Below are 26,932 nucleotides of genomic sequence, written 5' to 3'. Positions count from 1 at the left end.
AGAACTGGGAGATAACTATGGTGCATATGCAGCTATGCACATGGGAAATGTACGGCAGGTGCCAAGAGATGCACACAGCATGGCTACAAACCTGATGCAAGTACTTAACGGGGCTGAAACCGAGGTGGGTGTTGAGTGCTCAGTGGAGGCTTTCAACAAAAAGGCAGATTAATTACATTATGGGCAAGCAGCACTGAGCTAAAATCCAAGCAAAGCTGTTAATACCCTTAAAGGTGGGGTGGGGGACACGTGCCATTAACAGACTCTCTCTCTCTTCTCCTAAACTAGTGCTAGAATGGATCTGCAGCCTCCTGCATTCTAGGGCAGAATATGGGAAAGACTTTCATTTCATCAATGATGATGGTTTTCCCAGAGAGTGAAAATATACTGTGTTTCCCCGAAAATAAGACAGGGTCTTATATTAATTTTTGCTCCAAAAAACGTGTTAGGGCTTATTTTCAGGGGATGTTTTATTTTTTTAATGTACAGTACAACACTAAAGGACAGAACCTTTGCTGTCTATGGAGAACTGCCATATGAATGTGGACTCTGGAAAATCAGAGATTTAGTGGAAAACCTCTACAGATAACTGAAGCTTTCTGCTTCAGACTGCTACCTTCCTTATGAAGGAAGCCAAAAGAACAAGAAATGGAGGGACACCATCTCCTCGTGTGTTGATAATACTGTACTATGCTTAAAAAACTGAAGAGGACTGATTTCATTCTGAAGTCTCATTCTGATTTCCTACTGTCCTCCAAAAAGCATTTTGTGGCCACTGAGCATACTCAGTCCTGACTAGGTTGTTTTGAGGGTTTATCCCCTCACAGGTACCTCCCAAAGGCTATTTTCAATTTTAAAAATTTTGGGGTACGTTCAGTCCTGTTGATCCCTCATTGCTGACACCCACAACTCATACTTTGGAAAGAGAAGGAATGATGAAATGCTTGCGATATCCAACATTTCTTTACATTAAAAAATTTCTAAAGCCTGAAAAAGAAAGACAGCGAATGGTTTATGAGCCAAAAAAAACCCTCTCCTTAAAACTTCAGTATTACTCTTAAGACACTTATGTAAAAAAAAGGCTGGCTTCCAACACTGTAGAAACTTATCCGAGATGCAGAGGGTCAACATGGCCAGAATCTCTCGCCCAGTGAGCATGCTGGTTGAGGGTCTCTGAGAGTTGTAATACAAGATTAAAATAATAATTATGTTCCATCAAGTCAATTTCAATTTGCAGAAACCTTTTCCAGGGTTTTCATGATACAGAATATTCAGCGTTCACCTCCATTCCCTTTTTCTTGGGAGTGTCCTGGGGCTGTGAAGTTTGCCCAAGGATACACAGGCTGGCTCTTCTCCTGGGAGCCACAGTGGGGAACAGAACTCCCAACGTCGGATACTTAAGCCACTGAGCTGTCCAGCCACCTAATCCAAATCACAAGTTGCAACTGGCAGTATCATGTATGACCTGCAACACACCACACAGGACAAAGCCAAAGAAACGTAAAAGTGCATTTTAATAGAAATATAGAGATACATCTAAACAGCCGCCTAGAGTGGTCGCAAAACCAGATAGGCGGGATATAAATAGAATAAATAAATAAACAGCTAACCCCAGCAAATCGGAGACTTTAGACTTTACACCGCTCGTTCATTATTCATTCTAGTGGATACCTATGTGGCAGTAATAGAGAGGCTTCCCAAAATAAGACTGGGCAGGACTGAACGTCCCCCTGGGAGAGTGTTTTCTGTTCAACCAGTCAAGATTCACCCGCCCACCTGCAACTCACTTCTGCCTCATGAACCCATCCCCTCCAAGGAAAAGGGCGAAACAGAAGTGTGTGCAAGACAGTGGCGGCAGTCACACACACACACACCCTTGCCAGCAGCAAAGGATGGTAACTGGGACAATGAAATACTCTCCATTTATAGTCAGCAGTACAAAGAAACTGCCAAAGTTGCTTTATTTAACCTATAGCCAAGGGGAGTCTGGTAACTGTATGCCAAGGCCGCAACTCCTCTATTCCTACCACCAGAGTCTCATAGAGGCGATCTGAAGGCTGGTATCTTCTCATACGAGCCTTCCAAGCCCTAAAAGACCTTCAGAAGAGGCTCTTCCCTCAGTCCCTTTGCCATCACAGACATGTTCGACGGAGCCACAAGAGAGGTCCTTCCCTGTAGATGCTCCCAGGTTGTGGAATGCTTTCCCTTGGGAAGTTAGTTTGGCCCTTCCCTTTCATTCCTTCCACCAACAGCTGAAGACCCCCTCCTTCAGGAAGCTTTTAATAACCATGAGCCCTGGATGCTGTTTTTTTGTTTGTTTTTTTGCTCTGTTTCTTTTACAAGTTTGTTTTTAAAGGTTAAATTTTTTTATTATATAATGGATTTTTAAAATTATTATTGTAGTTTTTAATCTGTAATTTACTGTGTTTTTAATATTACTTGTTTTAACATTGTAAGCCACCTTGGTTCTCTTCACTGGGAGAAAGGTGGCCCACAAATGATACAAAATAAAATAACAGGTGGAAAACACACCCGCAGGGGCAAAGAAAAAGAATTGTACTCAACCACTGGTAAATTTGTCCTTCAAGGCCATAAGATTGAGGACACAAATCCGCACACCTGTAGAAATGGAGAAGGAACAAGCAGGAAGAAAAGGAAAGCAATCCAACACAGAAGTGACACGAGATTCCAGGAAATCTTGAAGGAAGGACAAGGGAACAGACATACCAAAGAAATGTGCATACACATAAGTCTGCACAGATGGCTGTGCACACAGTTCTGGTCTTTGAGTGCTCGAGCTAATGGGGATACGTGGACTTTGCACCTGGTCTCTGACAGCCACAAATGAATGAGAACACAGAAGGCTGGAAGGACTCTGTCAAGTGAAGAGACAATGGATGCTATTACTTGCCTCTGGCTCTCTTTCTCTCTCACTCTCTCCAACATCAGCCGTTCGAAAACATGTTAGTGTGGAAAAGTTATTTTTCTGGACTACAACTCCCAGAAAACACCCCCTCTCCAGTACAGCCATGCTGCCTAGGGTATTCTGGGAGCTGACGTCTATAAAAATGCCTTTTCTAAGCTCTGAGTGTTTTTGAGACTAGATTTCTAGGGACAGGGTTAAAAAACAAAGAGGTGGTGGTGTTTGAAAGGGAGGAGGGTCAAGGGTGACTAATGCCAGCCTCAAGACGTCTTGCTGACTGAAACATGGCTGGAAATGTCCTCCCCCGCACGGTGTATGGTGCCCAAGGGCAACCAAGTTATTTTAGCATTTGAGACATTAAATTACACACCCACACACCCCTTTTGCCTGTTCTGGAAGTCAAAATAAAACAGGTTCGATCCATGTTTAGAGCAGACCTGTTTCTCACCACTGGACTAATCTAAATCTGGATCCAGGTCAGCTAGAAGGAATTCACAGCTAACAATTTGCCACCTTTCCACGACACCCAAATATGTCCCTGGCGGAGCTGCCTCACGATGCCTCATGCCAGCCTCGGTGGGGGGTGGGGCAGGGCCCTAGAGACCTGTGCCAGTGGAGGACTCCACCTGTTAATTTTAGGGTGCATCTATATGAGAGGGAACACCTTTCATGCAACCTGGCTTCTCTGAGCAGGGCAGAGGTGAGCTCCCAGCCTCCTGCCTCCTCCATACAGCGGCCCAGGCTGCCCCTGCCATCAAGAAGCCCCAAAGACGGTTGCGAAGTGTTGAGCCTGATCCAGTTTTCTGGAAGGGACCTGTGCTGGGCCATCAGTCTGTGGTATACCAGAGAGTAAGGGAGGGATGCCTCCTCACGGCTTCCATGCTAAGCAAACGACATCACGGCCACCAGAGGCACAAATGTCAGCAGAAGGCTCCAGAGACGGGGCTGGAGAAGGAAAGCGGCTCCACGCAGGGTCTCTTTATTACTTTCATCCAGATCGGAAGCTCTCCCATTGCCTGCTGGCTGAGCCCGTGAGCTGCACAGGTCGTGCAGGTTCCCTTGGAACTGGATCTTCCGGGATTCTTGACGAAGTGATTCCCAGATGCTGGCAGCTTCCTCGGGGCAGCTGGATAAGACCTGGGTAGCACAGATATGGAAGTCATCCCAGGACCTGCAAGGAAGGGAACACTGGAATTAGGGCAAAGCGAAATTCTCACTTCATCAGCGCAGAGGGTGTGGAACTTGACCAAAAAAAAATTTAAGGATTAAAATATTCAGTATCACATTATGGCAATTTTGGCAGATGTAATCTGTAAAAGTAATATTTTTTTCAGACTCAGTAAGAGTTCTTCGTTTACTTCAGAAATGAGAAAATCTTGGCCCACCTTTTTTGAAAACCCCAGCCAACATAGCCAAGAGTATGGGATTATAAATGCTGTAATCTGCAATATCTGAAATGCCATCCTTGAATTAAGAAGAAGAAGAAAAGGAGGAGGAGGAGGAGAAATAGTGATGTGGACAAATTTTATTTACCACAAAAATTGGGAGGCTGTGGAATTAGAAAAACTAAAAAAAATACAGAGATTTGGCAATTGAAACATCTCGCTTGCGGATGAAACACACTTCAGTGGTCCCCATAATCATTAGGGCTTTGGGAACAATATCAAGAAATTTCACACAGTATTATATGCAGTTGCAGATGTCAGAAACCACACTATCAGAGCTACAGAAATCAGCAATACAGTGGTGCCCCACACAGCGAGGTTAATCGGTTCCGGATTAACCTTCGCTGTGGGAAACATCGCACTACGGAACACCAAAAGGCATTGGAACGCATTAAACAGCGTTTAATGCGTTCCAATGCCATAGAATACTCACCGTAGTGCGATGTTTCCCAGGGGCCGGCAGCCATTTTCGCGCCCTCCCCTCGCACAACGAGGGCGCCAAAATGGCTGCCATCAGCTGTCCGGCGGGTCCAAAATGGCCGCCGGAACAGCCAAAAGGGGCCGGGGCGCAGCGTTTTCGCGCCCTTGGTAAGCAAGGGGAGCGCGCGAAAACGCTGCCGGAAGCCCCGAAATGGTTGCGCGCAGCCATTTCGGGGCTTCCGCAGCGTTTTTGCGCGCTCCCCTTGCTTACCAAGGGCGCGAAAACGCTGCGCCCCGGCCCCTTTCGGCTGTTCCGGCGGCCATTTTGGACCCGCCGGACAGCTGATCGGCGGGTCGCAAAGCGAAGGTCGGTAAGCGAGCAGCTTACCGACCTTCGCTCTGTGAATCACAGCCTATACGGGCATCGTTTTGCGATCGCATTTGCGATCGCAAAAACGGCCTCGTAGAGCGAATTCATCGCTCTACGAGGCGCCCGTTGTGCGAGGCACCACTGTATTAGGAACAGCATACATACTGCTCCAATATTTAACAGATACTTATATTTTTGGTTAAAACTTGTATCTGTTATATAATACCAGTCAGTAATTTACAATATTGATTGAATGTGCCTGGTGTTTTTTAATGATGATTGTCATCCCCTCCATGGGCACAGGACATGTTGAGGCAGAGGGGCTTGCGTGCTTCAGTGAGGTTGAGAGCTATGCTGAAGGGTCTCCCAAGCCAGACAGGTCTCAGCTGAGAAGCTAGACCAACTGTGTCCACCAACCATCAATTATGATGAGAGGAAACAAATGGAAATCCATACTGGATCGGTCGTTGCCCGAGTCAACAAGGACTGCGTCAGATGCTATAGCCCCTGGACATCTGGTAACAAATGGACTACAGGGCTCAGCAGACACTGTTGAGCGACCACGACAGGTTGCTGCAAAGCTACTGGAATAACATAAATGCAAAACTTGGACTCTCGCCGAAAACCAAGAAGTTCTGAAATGTTATTACAAGGCAAACCAACAGCCACTGGTTTTAAAAAAAATAATGATGGAAATTTGGAAAAGGAAACACCCAAGTAGTGACATGACTGAACAATGATTAATGGACTAGAGAAGGTTTATCATCCGGAGTAAAGTGTTTTTAGAACTGCAATTGTAACTAGAAAAGGTGGCAAAATCAACAATGACGATAATATGGAAGACAAATGGAAACATATCAACAGAGGAACATCTTATGGAACAAACCAGAAATCATGAATTGACAGAATCGCAAACATCACTGAAGGAAAAAATAGTAGCCCATATTCTCCAGAACACAGAAAGACAAAGGATTTCCAACTTGCACCAATTACAAAGTAAACCACTAAAAGATCTGCTGAATGATGCAAATATTGTCATCAGAACAATCTAAACCAACACGCTGAAGGGAACAAACCAGCTCATGTATAGCACAGATACCAATAATAACCACAGAACTTGGTTACAAGCTGCAAAATCCCCAGAAAACTCATGGCACACCAAAATAGAAAATTTGGCTGGAAAGAAAAATAAACAAATTACATGCAGACATTAGCAATTTAAAACACTTGAAATATTCAAAACTTAAAAATGAAAAAGTAAAAGCCAGTCTGTGCAAAATATATGACCTAGAGAGGAAAACAATTGTTGAAACCATGGAAGAATTAAAATAGTAGGTAACAGCTACAGCAAATAAAACTGAAAGATATGATGGATGCTTGAAACAATATAGAGAAAACATGACATTTTGAAATAACCAACAATTATTTTATACACGACTAGGAGAAAATGCAGAGCAAAAGAAATTAGGGCCATGTAAAGACGATGGTCTAAAATTTTGGAAAGAAATGTGGGAAAGCCCAACTGACATAACAAAAATGCCTCATGGATTAAAGACATTTGTAAAGAAACTCAAGGATAACAAATGGATGATATTGTAATAATAACTGAAATGATTAAGAGACAAGTAAAGGCTGTGAAAAATTGGAGTGTACCTGGTCCAGATAAGCTGCACGGGTTTTGGTTAAAGTATCTAAATTCTCCATCAATGTATAGCAGTGCAATTAACCACTTACTTCAAAATTCTACAACTGAAGACCGGATGACAACATGCTGCTCATTTCTGATAATAAAAGATCATCAGAAGGGCAATGAACCCAGTAATTATGAACCAATTATATGTCTTCCAACCATGTTCAAACTCCTCACAGGAGTACTGGCAAGATCAATATAATTACTTAACTGAAAGCTCCCTATACCCAACTGAACCATGGGCCTTTAAGACAGTTTTCCATTTTTCCATGTTTTTCTTGAGGAACTTCTGAATGTTTTTACTAATCCCAAACATTTTTAGACAGGTGTTAATCCAGCTGAGTGGCAATGAGTCAAATACCTTTTTATAGTCTATGCAGGCCATGTTAAGGTTTGTTTTTTGTGTTTTTGCACTCTTCAGTATCATTTTATGAATAAGCACCTGATCTTTTGGGGCCTCTAAGTCCCTTCCTAGCAGTCCTTCTTCCAGGAAACTTAGCTCATGGTCCCAAAAACCACATCCCTCTCATCAACACCACCTTTGTAGCCAGTTATTCACTCAGAGGATCTTATTTTCTCTTTTGATTCCACTTCCGATAGGATGGATGAAAAAACTATCTGGACCGCAAAGTCCTTGACTTTCCTTCCCAGAGCTTCAAAGTCAGACGTGCTTTTTCAGTAGCTCCTCTTGGCTGCGTCATTTGTTCCCACATAGACAAGAAGAAAGGGATATGTATCTGTTGGTTTTATGAGTGAAAGCATGATCATAATTCAACATGGGCATGGCTAAAACTGGGACCCTTAAGAAAGAAACCAAAGGCTTGATTTTTGCTGCACAAGAACAAGCACTCCAAACCAACATCATGAAAGCTAAGATCCAATGTGGACTCGGCCAAGAAAAAGATGAAACTGTGTCACACCTCATCTGTGAATGTCCAAAGATTGCACAGATTACAAAGTTAGACATGATAAAAGTGGCAATGTTAGTGCACTGGTCGTTATGCAAAAAATATAACTTGCCACTGTCCAAAAAGCCATGAGAACATCAGGTAGAGAAGGCGTCTGAAAATGAGGAAGTCAAGTTCTTGTGGGATTTCCAGATTCAAACTGGTAGACACCTTGAACATCACACACCAGACAAAGTAGTAATTGAACGAAGAAAGGTCTGGATCATTGCCATTGCAGTTCCAGGGGATGCCAGAGTTGGGGAAAAAAAGAATTGGAAAAACTAGCAGAGACCTGGCCATCGAAACATCTTGCCTGTAGAAGAAACACACTTCAGTAGTCCCCGTAGTCATTAGGGCTTTGGGAACAATATGAAGAAATTTGACACAGTACTCTAAGCAGTTGCAGATCTCAGAAATCACACAATCAGAGCTACAAAAATTGACAATATTAGGAACAGCACATATACTGTGCCGATATTTAACAGATACTTAGGTTTTCGGTTAAAAGTTGTATTTGTTATATAATAACAGTCAATGTTTTTATAATTTTGACTGTGCCTGGTGTTTTTTAACAACAACAACAACAACAACAACAACAACAAAACAACAACAACAACAACAACAACAATAATAAAAATGTCCTAGTATACAAGATGTTATAGGACTCTTTTGTTATTTCTGCTATTCACAGAACAGACTCACACGTTTAGAATCAGTTTTTCCTTCGGAAGTTTCTCCTCCGTGTAGCAATTTTGAAAAGGTTTTTTTTGGCAGCCCTGAGGCCAACGGGCATTCATAGCAGAAAGTACTCTGGGTTCTTAGTGCATCACTTAAACATTTTAAAGCTATGTTCTTAACTGTTCAGAATGGAACACAGACAACTAAAAATATGTTCTGCTTAACCGCTAGCAGGAGATTAGAACTGATGAAACATAGCCCAGGGTGACCATTAGCCTTTCAAAAGACTTTTTTTGTGCCTGCTCCCTATTGCCATCACTTCCTCTGGCTATTAAGACCACCAAATTGTCTGCCAAAATCTCATTGTAGGGTGTTTTTGGAAGACTCTGCTCTGCAGTCTCATGGGGCTGAATGGTGCAGGAGGATCCTTTCATATTATCATGCATCAGAGACCCGCTGTCATTGGCATTAAATGTTATCACTAATGCTGGTGACAAATTTGGCATCTACTGCCAGAAGACTGGATAGCAGTGGCCTCTGGTGGGTTCTAAGGTCCCAGTGTCCCCCCCAAAAAAAACCATGAAACATTTTCCCAGTCTTCAGACTAGGTTAGTACAAAATAGGAGAAGTCTGAGACCTTTTTATTTTTACCTTCATAGCTACCCATCTGGATGATTACCTACATTTTCCCTCTGTCTTTGGGAATGATGAAGGGTTAACCTCAGGTGGGACTATCTGGAGGCCCCAGATTCACTCTCAGGCCTTCAGTTACAAATGATACAATTGCAGTGTTAACGGTTATTGGCCATATTAGCCAGGGTGTCCTGGGAGTTTCAGTCCACAAAATCAGACTAGGCAAGACTGGCCTCAGGTGGGCAAACAATCTGGCATACCAATGGTTGGAAAAGTGACCTTGTTGAGCTATAACTTCCAGAACTCCCCAGCCAGCACAGTGGGAATTCTGGAATTTGTAGTCCAAACATAACATTTTCAAGCTCTGGTCTAAGGCAGTTTCCCGCGGCCCTTTGGGGTACCTGAATCGTACCTACAAGTGACTGGAGGAACAAATCTTACACTCACTTGCAAATGGTATCCAGCTCCTGTTGCTGCTGCAGATTGCTGTCGTCATCCCCTTGCTGTTGTTGCTGAACGGTCTGAGCCATGCTGTCCCCAAGATTGATCAGGCACTCAGCAAACCCCTTGTAGATCGTGTTGCACTTTCTACCAGCTGCACTCAATGGCCCCTCGGACAGCACTGCAAATGGGTGGAAACGGTGACACTCAGTTTGGGATCATCTCCAGGGTCAGGAAGGAACTCTAGTAAAATGGTTAGAACCCAGTTTGGAAAATGTTTTGAACAATCCACATGCCATAAGGGCCACTCAGTTTCTCAGCTCTGGCAGAGTGTTTGGCTAGAGAGCAGGGCTCACATCCATACGTACTTAGTAACAAAAACCCAGCAGTTGACCATCATCCTCTCACAGCCAAATCTATCCCATAGAGTTATTTCAGAGTTAAAATAGTATCTGGAGAACTATGTGGTCCATCTCCTCAGAGGATGGCATACATGCGGGGTTGTACTGTTTCATGTTCTTAGGCTGCAATTCCCAGAATTCTCCAAGAATTCCAGAATTGCAGCCTACAAACTCAAATCTTCACACCTGTAGGTTTCACACACCCCTCTCTCCGGGCTTTTGAGTTAGTGTACTTGCACCATCAGGTTTTCCAGCCTTTATTGCCTGATAATTTGTTTAAAAAGGAAAGGTGCTGAGGTACTTGGGAGTCATCGTTCTTTGGGAGGGTGCCTTAATAGAGCCTAATGGGAAGCAAGACTAAGACTCCCAGGAAGCATTAAAGGAACTTTCTTCTCTTTCAAATCAACAACCGGGGCCTATGTTCAGTTATTGGAGTCTTTGTCATCTCCTTTTGCAAGCTTTACCGTGAAGGGAGTGCAGTACTTTTCCAGAGCAAGCTAGAAAAGGACAGTAAGGTTGATTTTTCATTCCTGCTGGGCAGAGTGCTGAAAAGCAGGACATGAAGAGTGCAATATCCTAAGAATCTCATATGGAAAGAAATTCATACTTAAGATATTCTAGCAGATTTTGGAGCAGTAAGCCAGAACATGCTGTGACACCTGAGATGCCAGAGAGTAAAAGAAACTGACCTGGTTTCCCAGTAATCAGAGATGAAGTTCATTGTTCATCCACAACTGTCAGGAAATAATGTCCCCATGCTTTGCAACATATATGTAAGACACAGAATACAGTTGCACTTCATGAAAAACTGGGTATTGTTTTTGTTGACTGACAGTAGTTCTAAATGATGGGAGAGGAAAGAATAACTAATAAGGGGGTCTAATAATTGTGTGAGGCTACCACCTTGCAAATAATTCCACACGTGTTACTAGTCCAGTAGAATTTCATTATGCAACTTGCCTACCTACACGGCTTGTGTCAATAATTTGTGGCATGTTGCAGTCCAAAGGAAAACATGTACAGACTCCTTTCACCACTCTCTCGTAAGTACACTGCAGCCACAGCAACAAAGATTTTTCCCCCTCAAGCAGCCTTACTGCTTTTAGCACTAACTACTTAGTATTAAAGTATTTCGTATTACTTAGTATGCGTGAACCTTGTATCACATGCTTTCTTCCTTTGGCTAGCCCATCCAGTATCAGAACTGAAACACTGAAAAAGAGCTTTAGGATTATAATTGTTTTCACAACCAAGATGGAATATAACTGTGTCATTTTCTGGCTTTGTGGGGGTGGATGGACATTGCTAATCCCTGTCTTGCATCCACTGAGCAGGAATTTCATGGCTTACTATATAAATGGTTTTAAAAAATCAAAAACTAGACAGCTATGCAGCTTCAGGAACTGCTGCACCAAGAAAAAGGCTAGGATCCTCCCCCCCCCCCCCAGTTGTATTGTTCTTTGGAGCAGAGAGCTGGACTTCGTGGTCTCTCTGTGCGGAGGGATATTACAGCCACTTGTATTTTCCCGTGATCAGTTCAGCAACAGGAGAACAGAGCTCAGGGGCAGAACACAGATTCAGCTAAGAAAAAATATGCAGAGTTTCACCCCACGCTGGGCAGAGAAGCATGTGGCTTTCGAGATGCTGTTGAACGTAAATTACCACCATTCCTTACCATTGGCTCTGCAGGTTAAACTGATGGGAGTTGTTGTTCAGTAACAGATCCAGGGACATCATATATTCCCTGCTGCCATCTTAATGGCTATGTTGGACATGAACAGGCAGATCTCCTTATCAACGTCCCTATATCTAGATGACAGCCCCCTTTCGCACAAGGATGGAGGGAATCTCACTCAGTACATAAGCTGAATTCAAATTCAGAAAAATATTTGTGTACTGCGTTTTATTGGTGAGCAAAGCCAAAGGGTAAGACCAAAATTACCTGCATATTTAACCTAAAGCTCTTATTGCCTCTCAGGGCCTTCTCAGATACTTAATCTGAGTTGCACACTGATCTTATTGGAAGTTTCCCTAATATCCAGATGATCTTGCTCTATCTTGCTTTGTCTTATTTTTTGCAATGTTTTCCCCCTGGGTCCCTGCACATTTTTCTCCTTCCTCAGATCACAGTTTTATTATTCGTGCTTGCTTGTATCAAGGATGAAGTGTCGTGCTATCGCACTTACCAACCATTACAATGCTAATGTACACAAAAAGCAACAGTCAAGAAAGCACACAGCAGCAACTAAAACAAACACAATGCTTTCAAGATCCTAGAATAAATAAGACGTTTCTCTGGTTCCCCTTCTCCATCCCTTGCAAAACTGTTGTGTGTTTTTTTTAAATAAGCCTCAGCACAATATCCAGTTATCCAACTGGAGTGACTGGAATAAGAAGAGTAAAAACGTGGGGAAAGTCAGGGAGGGAGGAAGAAAAAATAGGAGGATTGTACTGCAGATTGAGATCTCCATAATTTGCCAGCAACCTGATTTAACCCAGAAAATCTTTAAACGGTCCTATTTATTGACTCCCAAGGCCCTTAGAACAGTTTGGACAGGAGTCTGGGTCTACTTCATAATCTCCTGTTATGAAGTGACAAAAGAGAAAGTAAAAAACAAAGGAGAACAAATACTGTATTGAGTCTGCCCTACCTCGTGCTTTAACATCCAGCCAGGCTGCGCAGTGAATGATGGAAAACTACCTCAACTGAGGAAGCTCACCCCCCCCCCCCTCTAGGGCTGACATGTACAGAAAGCAGATCTGGTTCTAACAGGGGAGCACGGAGCTGGCAATGACCTCTGACTCCCAGTAATTCTACAACAGAAGCTACAAAACCCTAGGATTTTGTGTGTGTTTGTTTTGTCCTCCTGGTTACCCTAAGTTACCTCAAGCAGCATGATTTAAAGCAGGAGATAGGACACAACTAACATAAAGGACAAGCTGGTAAGTGGCCTCTGCCCCCCCAACCTCCCAGTGGATGCCATGTGCAAAAAGTAAGTACCATAGAACTGCCAGCAACTCTGCATCTTATGTCAATATTAATGCTGGAATAGCATCCTCCACTGCCTGAGGCTAGCAGGGAGGAGCTTAGGGGTTACACAGAGTAGCTCTAGACATCCTGCACCGTTCAGTTGCTCTTGCCTGAGAGACTGCCTTTGGCTTATCCAATGGTAGGGCTGGGTTTTGCAAGAGAGGGAATTGTTCTGATGTTCCTATTGTTGAATTTACAAGGAGTCCGAAATCTTTACCATTTATTTCCATTTAAATTAAGTGAAGCTTAAAGTGCAGCCCAAAGAAGCTAATTTTTTCCATCTCTGAAAGACACTCTCAAATAACCAAAATTGTTAAGGACAGAACTGGAAGATATGCACCTACTCAGCGAGTCTGACTCTTCCCTTTGGGCTCCTGAACCCTCTCGGTTTCAGAGGAGTGGACTAAGGTTTGGCCAGGGCGCTGTAACTCAGTCGGACGCTGCAGGAGCAACTGCCCCTTCAGCCTTCCTCACCTCAGGCCAGGTTGGTCACGGACTCTCTGACTCTGTAGAGCAGCTTATAAAGACGCTCCATGGCCCAGTTCTTTTTTGTTGAAGAACTCTGTGTAGCTAAAGAAGCCTCCATGCCCCACTCTCAATGAGATTTTATAATAAAAATATATCTGGGATCCCAGAATGGATACTGTCCCAAAGATATTCAACTGTCTGCCTTAGATAGGCCTTCAAATTCTGCTGTGAGAGAAACATGCAGTGGAACCTGATGTGTTGTCCTCTTGGGCAGAACACATTTAATTAAATGAATATAACAGTCAGGAGAACTCTGTCCATCTTATATGCTGTCATTTGTCATCAGGGCATTTCCTATTCCCCCTCCCCCAAGATCTATAAGATGTTCAAGGACTGGGTGTTTTACCCCTTGTCCCTTTCTAGTGGCATTTCCATGGCTGGCTGGTGATTTGAAAACAGCCCTTCTGAGTCCTGCTCTGACACTCCACTCACTACATGACACTAGTTCACATCTTCTAAAGTCATGTGCAGCTCATTTTATTAGCTGCTCTTTGTTGCAATCTATGGGTTCAGTCCCACTGACAAAATAAACCTGCTGTTGTGCCGGATGCTCCTTTTTACAACAACATTTCAGTTGTCCTGTACACACGAGGTATGTGCTTGCATAAAGCACTGTTACAGAGCAGCAAGTTTTTATTTTGGGGCAGACGTGGAATCGATTCATTGGCATCAATTCCGCCTATGTAAACGCTCCATCCACTTTTTTTAAAAAAAAATTCTGCTCAAGAGAACATGAGAATTTTTTTTAAAAGCATCGGGCTTGCAGAAAAACCCTGTGCCTGCCCAGCCATCCTCCCTTGCTCACTTGCCCCCCCACCCACTCAACTGCCAAATTATCCCTTCACCTGCCCAGCTGCCCTCTTGCTTGCTGGTCCCCCTGCCTGCCTGCCCAATCACCCCTTTGCCTGCCCGGTCAGCCCCTCACTTATTTGTCCTGCTCGCCGCCCGCCCATCCTTCTGTTTGCCTGCCCTCCCCAACCTCACCCCTCGCCCCCTTCCTTCTATCTTCTCCCCCTCCCTTTCTGTTCTCCCCACTGACACCCCCCCATCGGACCCACCTGATAGGAGACGGAGATGTTGGCAGTGGTAGTGGTGGCGCAGGGAGACCAAGTGTTTAGAAATATTTTTATCGCATTATTGCTGAAAATTCATGAACTGCATCTTGTATATTCTGAGAAATTAAGGCTGTGCCAACTTGAGATTCCAAGTAACCAAGAAGTACAACAATAAAGTCAGTGACAAATCATGATTAGGAATTAAGTGGTCTAGCTTTCACACACAGTTGATATTTTGCTCACAGGACCCAATTCTAGTCTGAGGCTCTCTATGCAAAGAACTTACAAGCAAAATCTAGATTCAGTCCCTTTCCTTGAAAAAAGGAAGGAACAGCATCACGGGGCATAATGGCTGGGATCCTATTGCTTAGCACAGCATGCCGCAAGTAGAGTAGATCCAGTGAATCAATGGAAACTATGGAGGAGCTGACTCACCACGTCCCCACGGATTCAAAGAGCCTATTCTTGTGTGACTTATTAGTCTAAGCAACTGGATTTTGGCCAGTATGTTCTAAAATAGAGATAGAAATGTAGTTAAGAAATTTCTTAGCTACACTTCTATCACGCTTTTCCTCCAGTGAGCTCAGGGAAGTAGGCAATGTTCCTCCTTTCCCATTTTTACTTCCACTCCAGCTTTCAAGATAGGTTAGGCTGAGACAGAGTAACTGGTTCAGGGTCAACCAGGGGGTTTCATGGCTCTGCGGGATTAGAACCCGGCTCTCCTAAACCCAGTTAAAACTCTATTCACTACACTGTGCTGGTGTAGATGTGTACACATAGGATCCATAGGAGGAACGGCATTAAGGATTCTACCAGAAATTCAGCAGAGGATGATTATGTTTGCTCTTGAAATACTTTGGAGATTAGGAATGGGGAGAATACAGTGGTGCCTCGCAAGACGGGTGCCCCGTTTAACGACAGAACCACATTACGACGAACTTTTGTGATCGCAAAAGCGATTGCTTTACGATGGTTTCAATGGGGTTTTTTCGCTTTGCGATGGTTGGTTCCCTGCTTCGGGAACCGATTCTCGCAAAACGATGATTTTAAAACAGTTGATCGGTGGTTTCAAAATGGCCACCGGGTAAAAAAAATGGCTCCCCACTCTTTTCTGGGATGGATTCCTCGCTGCACAGGCAGCAAAAATGGCCGCGCTATGGAGGATCTTCACTGGACGGCAAGTTTCAAGCCCATAGGAACACATTAATTGGGCTTTAATGCATTTCTATGGGCTTTTTAATTTCGCATTACGACGTTTTCGTTCTACAGCGATTTCGCTGGAACGAATTAACGTCGTAATGCGAGGCACCACTGTACTTGTGTATGTACTTAAGCCTTCTGCACAATGTGTAGAAAGACCATATTACACATCGGGACTCAGTAATAACAACTGTAACTGGCTGGATCATTCCGTGATCATTCAGCTATCCAGCTGCGGAGTCAGCGGTTGGGAGTTCACTTCCCCACAGTGCCTTTGGGACAAAAGGCAGCCTGTGTGAACTTGGGCAACGCATGATGCTCCCAGAAGAAAGGAATGGATAAATCACTTAGAAAATCCTGGAAAAAAAATGTCAGGATAAGTTGGAATTGATTTGGCAGCACACCGTTTTTATTAATAAATACCATAGTAAACAACATTCATCTCATGCTTCATACATCCGAACAAGATAAGATTTCTTTGCTGCATACCATAGAGATGGTCACATAGTGTGATGGACTTATTTGCAAGTTGAAGCTAGCAAATGGGAGAAAATATTAAGAAAGCCATTCACTACCCAGCACAGGATGGTCTTTAATTGGCATTGTTCTGCCAAAAACACAGAACTGCAGAACCAAAGACTGAAGTCACCACTGTGGGAACATAACTACAACAGTGTCTCATAAATGCAACACCCACCAATAGAACCTGTAGCACACACAAGCAATGTATTTGCATTTTTATGAACAGGATACTGGGAAGTTTCTACAGTAGCTACATTGACCAAGTCTCAAAAGAATTTTAATCTTTCTAAATATTTGGTTGCCACAAGTCAGAATTGACTCAATGGCACATGATGAGGACAATGATGGTTAAATATCTGCAGCAAACACATCTGCACATCCTTAGAAATGCCTGTCTGTATACTGTACTAGCCTGTTTGATCAATTAAGGGAAGCTCTTCTCCAAGAATCTAAGGCAGGGTAAGTGCTACCAAGAGAGAGAATTTTCTCAGTCATGAGTTTTCAACCACATAATACCTTTTCCTTTGCCACTGATGCCGAAACTGCAATTGTTTTGGTGCCAGTTCAAAACCTTTCTGTTTGCCAAGACACCTTAATTACCTGATTTTCTTTGTTTTACCGCATCTACTATATTTGCTTTTTTTAAATGACATTTTATTGTTTTGATCATATTTGTATACTGTTCTGATATCCCTAAGTCAACTCTTAAAGTGGTCAGACAAATAAACAAGAAAAAATACACTCTACTCAGAAAGAAAATGGCAGAAGCACTTGGACCTGGTCGTTATTTGAACTGGTCCAAGATGTTTTGCTGCTTGAGGTGAATAACAAAATGGCTTCCTCAACATCCCATGTACCAACTATAGTGAGAAGTGAATCTTATCACAGCACTGGTGACTGAACACATCGTCCACCACACCCGAGGGCTGCAAGGCACAGAAAACTCCACTGTTAAAATTCACTCTGCCCCTTACCACTTCCTGCCCGAGGCAAACCACCTGCTCTATTCTTGGTAGGTCAGGTTCTGTGTGTTATGTTTGATATCCAAGCTAGACACATTGATGAATGGGCTAAATAGAGAAGGGGTTGAGCAACAAGGAGAAGCAAGCATGATATATTATCTCCCACCATTTTAAAATAAAGATCCCCATCCCATAATGTGGCAGGCTCCAGATTACCCAGGCAAGTTTTAATAGCTGAAGGTAAAAGGAGAGCATTTTTGCTGAGACAGCACATCTTTCTTTGTTGACATCTATTTATTAATCTCAGTCACTGAGCAATGGCTGGAAGAATGACCCCTTCTTTAAGATCTCAGGCAGGGCCTGCTATCTCCATAAAAGAATGAGATAACTCTTTTCTTATCCAGGTCTTCTTATGTGGAACAGAGAACAAAAAGCCAAGCTGATGCAGCTCCAGGACAGAATAGAAAGCTTATGAGCATGATATGAAATTTCTTTTTAAAAATGAAGATAATATTCAACAATACAGAAAGTAACACATACTCATCATAGCTGTACCACACGAGGTACTATCATTCCCTCTCCCTGAAGAACATGAAAAGCTCTTATTCTGAGAGGGTGAGACTTCCAAGTCATTATATTTCTTGCACTTTCCCCATACAGTGGTGCCTCGCTAGACAATGATAATCCGTTCCACTGAAATTGCTTTTAGCGAAATCATTGTCTAGCAAAAAGCATTTCCCCATTGGAATGCATTGAAACCTGTTTAATGCATTCCAATGGAGAAGAATCGTCGTTGTCTAGCGAAGATTGGCCATAGGAAAGCCGCTTTGTGAACCGCCGATCAGCACTTTAAATAGCTGTCTTGCGAAGCTTGTGTCCCAAAAACACCCATTTTGCGAGCACGGAGGGAGCTGTCAAAATCGTTGTCTAGCGAAAATCGGTTTGCAAAGCAGGGACCAAACATTGTCCAGCGAAATTCCCCCATAGGAATCACTGTTTTGCGAATCGCTATAGCGATCGCAAAAAGTCAATGTCTAGCGAAAAAACTGTCGTGTGGAGTAACTGTCTAGCGAGGCACCACTGTACTATAATTTTCAGGATTCCTTGGAGGAGGCCAACCATGACAGTTAAGCTGGTATAAAACTAAGGTAGATTTGGAATGTAGATTATCACACATTTGTAAAATGTTATGTGGTTCAGACTTCAAATATAACACACAGAACCTACTGTAGTCACATATCATGGCAAATTATTGTGTGACTTTGCAGGCATCTGGCCTATTTTGACGTACAAATCCAACACTACAAACCCGCCGTGCTTGTAGAGTTTGGAAAGTTACATTTTACGTTATTTATTGCACGGTACTCTGTGAAAGGGACATGTTAACCTAACCTGCTTGTAACTAGCTGTTTTTCAGTTACTCTCAAATTATTTTTTAAAAAATATGCTTAAAAACATAAAAAAACATAAACTAAATGACAATCAAAAAGCAATTAAGAGTTATATTTTGTTTGTTTGTTTGTTTTGCTACCTCTCTCCCAGTGAACGTACCCAAGGCAAACAGTATTAATTACACTACAATTAAATTTTAATGTCATTTTCAATTGGCACAATACTTTGTGAAAGTAACTGTGGTGGTAAACACATTATAAGCAAGACTGCTACAGTATTTCTAACATGTTACTTCTAAGCTCTTGCTGTTAACAAGTCAAACACGAGTAGACGCTGTCTAGAGGGGTGGGGTAAAAATTGAATAAATAAATAAATATGTAAATAAATATGTAAATAAATGAATGAATGAATGAATAAATAAATAAATAAATAAATCTGAATGAATAAACCTTTATTAGTTCTAGCTATTGTTGTGATGCTTGAACTTGTAACCCAGTCTTTTCTCCCAACTACCCATCCTGATACACAAGTTACCCAAAAGAGAAGAACAAACCAGAAAAGGGGAAGATAAATTCAGTTGTTAATCTCTCATGCAATCTGTGGTTTATGCCACAGATTTGAGATCCATAATGAGATCCAACCATAATTAGCATAAACCACACTTTGCTATCACATGCAAATACACCCATAACTGATCAGAAGAAAATGAGTCAACTCAGGGCAGGCAGTGCCTATTTCCCTATTAACCTTAAATCTTCTAAATGTTTTAAAATTTAACCACTCATTAATCAGTTGGGATCTTCCCTTAATATGGAGAAAGGGTATGGAGGAAGGGTGTATTCAGCCTTGAAATCCAGCTCTACAAATAATCAGGGACAGGGACTCACGCTCTTGAGTCTGACTTAAGTCACACCAACAACTTGATCCGGACTTGATTGGGGTCTTTTTTTAAAAAAGACTCTGACTGGACTCATGACTTGGAGCCATTTTTCTGAGTTGCATTTGAAGTCCCTCCCTGCTGCCGCCTGCCTCCTCCTCCTCCTCCTCCTGCCACTGCCACCGCCTCCTGCCTCCCTTCCTGCCACCACTACCACCACTGCCTAGTATCACCTGCCACCTGCTGCCACCCACCACCGATGCTCACCACCACCTGCCGCCACCACCATCCTCCTCAGAGGCGCCAGGCCGGGCTTCCCTTCTAGGAGCCAACTGCTACCTCCACCCATGCACCTGACACCCAGCTGATAGACCGGCGCAGGCACAGAGGCAGGGGCCAGCTCCAAGAAGGGACGTTGGGCTGCTGTCTGTGCAATTGCCCGGTTCAAATCACGAAATCCAAGTCAAATGACTCAAGATTCAGAATTGAGGCTTAGGACTTGGGCCTGAAGACTCGTACTCCGACATGGGACTCAGCTCCAAAGACTTGCCAAAACCCCTGCTAAAAATTAGTTCTTGGATTTTGTAAATATATTGACTTCCATGTCATCACATTCTGTCCTTCCAGAAGCTAGGAAATGCTACAGAAAATATTTTGAGAAGATAATCAAGGCAAGGTATACTGTCACTTAGGTACCAAATTACTCCAGGCACAATGTCTTATGCTGAGATTACAATCTGTAACAATTTTCATTCTACCACTGAATGATCCACAAGACAATACGTCTCCCTGTAGCTTTTTGTTAGGTACTTAACTTTTGCTTTTTAAACAAATATTGCACAAGACCCTACAAGAAGGGGGAAATCAGAATGTACAGATTCTTCCAAGCAAAGTCCCCTACCAAGCAATAGAATTCTGCTGCTATTACAACCGTCTCCTCTAAATGACATGGGTGAAAAAAGATGAACAAAACAGTGTGAGCTCACAGGGAAGTTGGCAGTGGAAGATGGTTTTCCGGAATACATACACATATGTTAACATTCTACATACAAGACAAGGCAGTCACAGCCTACCCCGTGTGTATGTGTATTTTAAAACCATTTGTCAATTTTATTCCCAGGGTGGGCAACAAAAATAATAAAATAATCACAGCATAAATGCAAAAACAACCCCAAAGCCACAGAAGTGTAAAAGGAGCACAAAATAGTCAACAGGATTAAAGCTACAGTTTTAAAAGCCTGGAAAAATAAAACAGACTTTAACTAGCACTGAAAGGACAATAAAGTCTAATGTGAATAACCTTTGAAACCTAAAACCTGATCCCAAAATGAATTGTTTCTAAATCTTATTCCCTTCCACCCCGTAGTACTTCTGGAAATAAAAATAAATGTCTGTTTTTGATTGACTAAAATAATGTTTGCATTCACACATAAATCTTACCGACAGGTAGAATTAGTACATTCAACATGAACTTACTAAAAAAATAAAAGACGATCTGCTCCAATATCGTCCCAAGGTCTTGTCCCAAGAAGAGAAACCATTGTTCAGTGCCAACTTGCCAAACTAGGAACTAGAGCTTATAAAAATTATTTTTTTCAGTGTACATCTCCCAGAATTTCCATGAATTCTATAATATATTACCCAAAAAAGTAACTTTTTCCATCAGGAGACAGGGTCCATTTACATCTGGAAAGACTAGAAATGCCATTCAGCATGATGTTTGATGGCCTGAGGCATCAAACCCATGTACAACCAAGACTAGCAATGGCTGAATGTCCTTCCCTATACCTTCAAGAGGCTGGCTAATTTGGGAGCCCAAAAGAAGAGAAATTATCTGGATGGACAGGAAAAACAGCTAGAGAGCTCTCACTGCTGTTCACTCAACACCTGCTCCCTGGCGCAGTTGCCTCATGCTGCCCTAATGGTACAGCCACTCTTGTCATTCAAAGCCATAATAACCCTATGTTGATTTAAACACACACAAGTTCGTTTTTCCCACTAATTTTCACTGAACAAGTGTATGTGTAAATCAACCATTGTCATCCTGATTACCAGAGTCACTGTAGCATTGTGACCATAAAAATGTCATGACTTCATCTTGGCTTTTCCTAGCATCCTATCTTATATGGATATGAAGATCTCAACTTGCCCACAATTTTGTGTATTTGGCTGGTCCTATTTACAAAGAAAAATTGCTTACCCACAGTTTTGGCTGTTTTTTTTTCCTGATGGACCTACCTAATATACTGGATGTCTTTAAAAATCCAACTCCTGTGCTTAGATTATGAGCAGATCTCATAATAGCATTTCAGCCATTACTTGTTCAGCTATTACTTGTCACAATTCAGAATGATTCAATTCGGGATCACCCACTTCCCACCACTCATCCATTATTCCCTTCCCTTACTTTAAAGTAATAAAGGGAATTACTGCATAAAGGGAATTACTGATCTCTGGTGACATACAGTTTTAAGCTAGTTTAAACTAGTTTATATCACCAAAGACCATGAATTCTGGTATGTGTTACTTGAAAGTAAGGGAAGAGAATAACGGATGAGTGGTGGGAAGGGGGTGATACCAAATTGAATCATTCTGAATTGTGAATCATAATGTATTTTGCAAAATTACTGTTAAAACTTTTTATGTCTGTATTTTGAGACTATGATGTACCTTTTCCATGTTATTTTTCTGTATTTTCCCCCAGAAATGTAGTAGTCTAAGAAGCTTTAAATGAGAAAGCGCGCGCGTGTGCGTGTGCGTGTGCGCGCGCGCGCACACACACACACACACACACACACACACACACCAATGTAGGAAGCTGTTTCTCCTCCCTCGAGCATAAGTGGCTTGAGGGAGGAGAGGTTTTGTGGAGAGAGATGAATGCTGGTGCTACAAATATACCCCTGTCTTTAACAAACATCTGTAGGGGAGGAAGACCGATCGAATTATGAAAAAATGGAAGCACTCTAGAGACAAAAAAAAGCCAGTTTGGCAGCAAAAAGGCTGGACTAATTCAAATCAGTCATGTACGTCATGCAGACAGTAAAAATACTTTGAATTCTCTCATTTTTATAGGAGCAAATTTTACAGTATTTGACCATGTAGTCACCCTCTTAGTCAGGGGAGATTCAAATCATATTAATCCAGTGGCTGTTTGATTAAACCAGTTTTTTTTAAAATAGCCTGTTTAGACCAAGACATTAGTGACACCGGCCTACTGAGTCGGAGCAACAGCCCACCTTGCTTAACTTTGTCACCTCTTCAGGCAGAATTTCCTCCTAGCCCTTCCCGGAGAACTCTGCTGCTCCCCACTTGTTTTCTCCCATCCAAATACTAGCTGGGTTTGACCCTGCTTAGTTTCCAAAATCAGATGAGGCCCACAGCATTCAGCATGAGCACTGGTTCGCTATGATACGAACCTATGAAGAACAACATCAATAAAGATACAAAGTGGAGATTTGATGGAAGACAAGAAGCACTAAGAATGGGGAAGTGGAATCATTTCCACCATGTATTCAGTCCCCATCTGATTACTGCTTAGCTAGACCTTTTCCTTCTGATTCTTCCAAGTTGGAAGTAATTAACTACAACATAAGCTTTCAAATGAACCAATCTTACAATTTAAACTTGAATGCAGGAACAATCACTTTGGCAGATTACAAGCTCTACATGCAAAATACCCCACATTTAGTTTTTGGCATGTCCTATTAAAAGAATGTAGGTGAGAGGAAAGACTGGTACCTAAAACCTTGGAGGCAGAACTGCCAGTCAGAGTGGAAAACACCACTGCAGTGTAGTAGTTAGACATTAGGAGGAATAACACTCAGGCATAATGTTTACTTTTGGATGACAGCTCCCCAAAAATCTGGAAATGGCAGTCCACAACCACTGAAGTAAGGAACAGAAAGCATAAGAAATAAGCAATATTAGGCAAGATGGAAATCTTGTGATCAGCACCAGACTACATTCTACACAATGTATTCACCAAGTGCACACATCTGCTCTTGTTGTGAATGTTCCCTCAATCCTATAGAAACCTGGCTCCCAACGAAGGGTTTGGCCTTTATTGCCCTCTTTCCAGCCTCTGGCTCTATGCCTCTTGCACCAAGTTTCAGTGGAGAGCATTCTTCCACTGCACCCAACACGGCAAACAAATTCCATATGTCTGAAGAGATTCCATGAAGCAGTCCCAGAGAGGGGAAAAGCAGGAACCTTTTGTGTGGGGGGCAAGAATGAGACTACCCATTCCCTTGTGCCTTGCAGTGATGTCCTTTAAAACTGATGCCACAATGCACACACTTTTTAATGTGCCGCTTTATACGTTCTCCAGGGGGCTATCAATAGTAGACTGAGGGCCTGTACAGCTTGGCCCTTTTGGGTGTGGGCTGGATCAGGCTACAAGGGATCTGTTGAGGTTGAGGGAGGAGCCATGTGCTATTTCACATGCTCCTCCTGTCTGAACAGCACATGGCTCCTTGTAGCCTGATCAGCTGTCAAATTAAGTGCATTCCAGATTATCATGAAGTCATTCTCTGCTTCCCAGCCAATCAACAAGGACTGGAAGCTGGCCTTGGTGTCAGAGAGGCTTGCTGCCTCTTTGCTGCTCCTCTTTGCTTCCCAGCTGATCACGCAGCCGCTCTCTACTCCACAGTTGATCAAAAGAGGCGGGAAGCTGGCTGTGGGGCTAGGGAGGCTCAGAGTGACTCACAATTTCACAGCCAAGATTTGCCGCTTGTCAGCCACTCATATCTGCTCCCCAGCTGATCACTGCTGCCACCCCTGCTCCAGGAATCCAGCAAAAGTTGAATTTTGAATCCCACTGAATCATGCCAACGTGAATGCATGCCTTAGTCCTATATAAGAAAAGTGTGTGACAGCTCTTAAAGGGAAACAATGGATTGTTCTAAGTAGAAACACAAGCAGACATAGTCTTTTTTTTTCTGATCCAAACACTGCTATCAACACTACTATCAACATGAATATATTCCAGTGTAGACAGGCTCTAATATGGCAGTTTCCTTGAACACTGATAAACTGCCACTCCATTGCCACATCTGCATTGATTGGTGGGAAGAGCAGACATCAATATGATGTCATAGTGAGAATGTTAGTTTGGGAGTTTTGAGACTCAGGTTCAAATCCCTATTTAGCTACACAGCTTACCAACTGTAAGAGTGGATGATAACCCTTTACTGGTCCACAAAAATGGTTCAATAAAAGGCATCATTCACATTTGTGTAATCTTGTGGACCAGGTAACCTTTTCCTTGTTCTTTCTCCAATGCTTTCCAAGTGAGCTTGGGCCACTTGCATAGTCTCTATTTTACAAGATTGCTGTAATAAAAAAAATGAGGAGAGAGACCATGCACATTCCTTCAGCACCATGGAATAAAGATGAGATATACTGTAAATGAAGCAAAAGCACCACCTATTTTAAGAGGCTAAATTCGATTTTTCCGTTCCTCACATTGCTAAAGCAAGCCCTGGCAAAGTGCAATAAAGTTTTACTTTCTAATTTTACAGCAATGTCTTTTTTCTGAAGAACATCGCTGGGAAAGCGACGGAATTCAAAAAAGTATAACTGAAAAAAACTTTTAACTGAAAATATATGTGAGAAATGAATAGACAAGGCCGACAGAAAACGGCACGAGGCGGTGGAAAATGAGGGAAAGTTTGGGGTGGAGAGACCCCTTGGGAGCCTACGGGGCAAACCGACGCCAGCAGCCCCCCCCCCCCCGAAAGAAGCCTCGCAAGGGGAGATTTTGCCTCCGCAAGCGGCTGTTCAGGAGCCCACAGAAGAGATCAGACAAGCCAGGCAAGCCGCGCCCGCGCTGTGGGGGAAAAACACGCGGGGTGACACCGAAGCCAAAGCGCAGGCAAGAGACCGAAGCCGGGGAGGGAGCCGTCCGGGCGGTCCCCCGCGGGCCAGGCGCGTTGCAGGATCGGATTGCCCCGCGACCGGGGCGGGCGGTCCTGCTCCGAGGGGATTCCCCCTCCAGGGCCAGCGGTCGCCCACCTGCCCCCATTTCGGGGCGCGCCTCTCCCGCCTGCTCAGCTTCCCCCCCTTTTCTTTTTCTTTTCTTCGCGTCTGCCCGGTGCCTTCCGCGCCCCCTCTCCTCCCCTCCCCGCCCCGCCTCGCTCGCCCGCAGCCCCGCACGGCGGCCGGACACTCACCGAGGTGCCCGAGGAGCGAGAGCGCCAGGGAGCCCACCAGCGCCCCGCCGCCCATGATCCGCGCTGTCCCGACGACGACGACGACACGACGACGCGCTCTGAGGAGGGAGCCGAGGGCCAGGGCGGCAAGAAGCCCCGCGGGGGCCTCCGAGCGCCGCCCCTTCGCCGCCTGGCGCCGCCTCTCCCTCCCTCTCCCCTCCCCCGGGGGGGGGGGTCCTTCCCCGCCGCCCCTGCCGGGCCCCCCCCAGCCCGGGCAGCAGAGGGAGGCGGAGAGCCGAGAGGGTCCCCTCCAGAGGAAGGCGGAGGCGGCGGTGGCCGCGTCGGGGTCCCATCCCTCCGCTGGAGCCATTCGGGCGACAGCTGGCAAAAGTTAATTTTGGGGTGACGGCCCCCCCGGACTCCCCGCTCAGCCCTCACGGAAACTCGGGGGGAAATTCCTTTAACTCGGAGTCCCCTCCCCCACGAACATTTCCAAACTCGTGTTTTGGGGACCCGGGACCGCCGCGGATACGAGGGAACGAGGGAGCGCGCCGCGACTGGCGGGAGCGCAGCAGGATCCGCGCGGTTCTCTCTTGGGCGGCTTCAACAACGGCAGGGCCCGATCCGCGGCGCGACGGCTGAACGGGCTGTAATATAATGTTTTTAGAGTCGTGAAAATACGTCGTTTTTAAACGAAACTCACGAACTTGGGAAGCTGATGGACGGAAACGTTCACCACGGATGGGCTCGAACTGGGATTTTGCAGGCGCTCAATCGTGAAGCGGATTCAGGAAGGTCAGTGAAAGAAGGCGCAAGCAGCCGCAAGAGGGAAACCGGTGCGTCAGAGACGCCTTCCATGTTTATACACAAACCAGAATTATGTTAATAGTAAAAGGCAGCCGACAGGTGAAAAAGCAGCTTTTTGTGTCTGTTTGATTTGCTTTTATTTCCTTGTTATTATTGTTATGCCTGGTTAAGTTTCTTCCAATTCACCATGATGCTCTGAATTACAGTCATATGAAAAAGAAAGTGAACCATTCCTTGAAGATGGTTTTAGGTATCAGGACATAATAAACATCATCTGGTCCTTAGCAGGTAAATTCAACCTCAGGTGAACAACACATGACATATTACACCGTGTCATGATTTATTTAGTGAAATATTTATTTATTTTAACAAAAATAAAGCCAAAATGGAGAAGCCATGTGTGAAAAACTTAAGTATACCTTATGATCCAATAGCTTGTAGAACCACCTTGATCAAGC

The 26,932-nt window shown here is 43.8% G+C and overlaps 1 protein-coding gene across 1 annotated transcript; it reads right to left on the bottom strand.

The window, feature by feature from the left end:
* Positions 1 to 1,495: 1,495 nt before the first annotated feature.
* Positions 1,496 to 26,220, bottom strand: NRN1L (neuritin 1 like). Its single transcript, XM_072980480.2, has 3 exons — positions 25,689 to 26,220; positions 9,554 to 9,728; positions 1,496 to 4,094 (listed from the first exon to the last, which is right to left on the bottom strand). Exons 1-3 carry the CDS (start codon positions 26,035 to 26,037, stop codon positions 3,806 to 3,808), a joined length of 813 nt encoding a protein of 270 aa, XP_072836581.2. The 5' UTR covers positions 26,038 to 26,220; the 3' UTR covers positions 1,496 to 3,805.
* Positions 26,221 to 26,932: the final 712 nt, after the last annotated feature.

The sequence above is a fragment of the Pogona vitticeps genome, chromosome 10 (assembly GCF_051106095.1).
Source record: "Pogona vitticeps strain Pit_001003342236 chromosome 10, PviZW2.1, whole genome shotgun sequence".
NCBI classification, from domain to species: domain Eukaryota; kingdom Metazoa; phylum Chordata; class Lepidosauria; order Squamata; family Agamidae; genus Pogona; species Pogona vitticeps.
The sequence above is the reverse complement of the archived record's forward strand: the minus strand, read 5'-3'. Positions and strand labels throughout refer to the sequence as shown.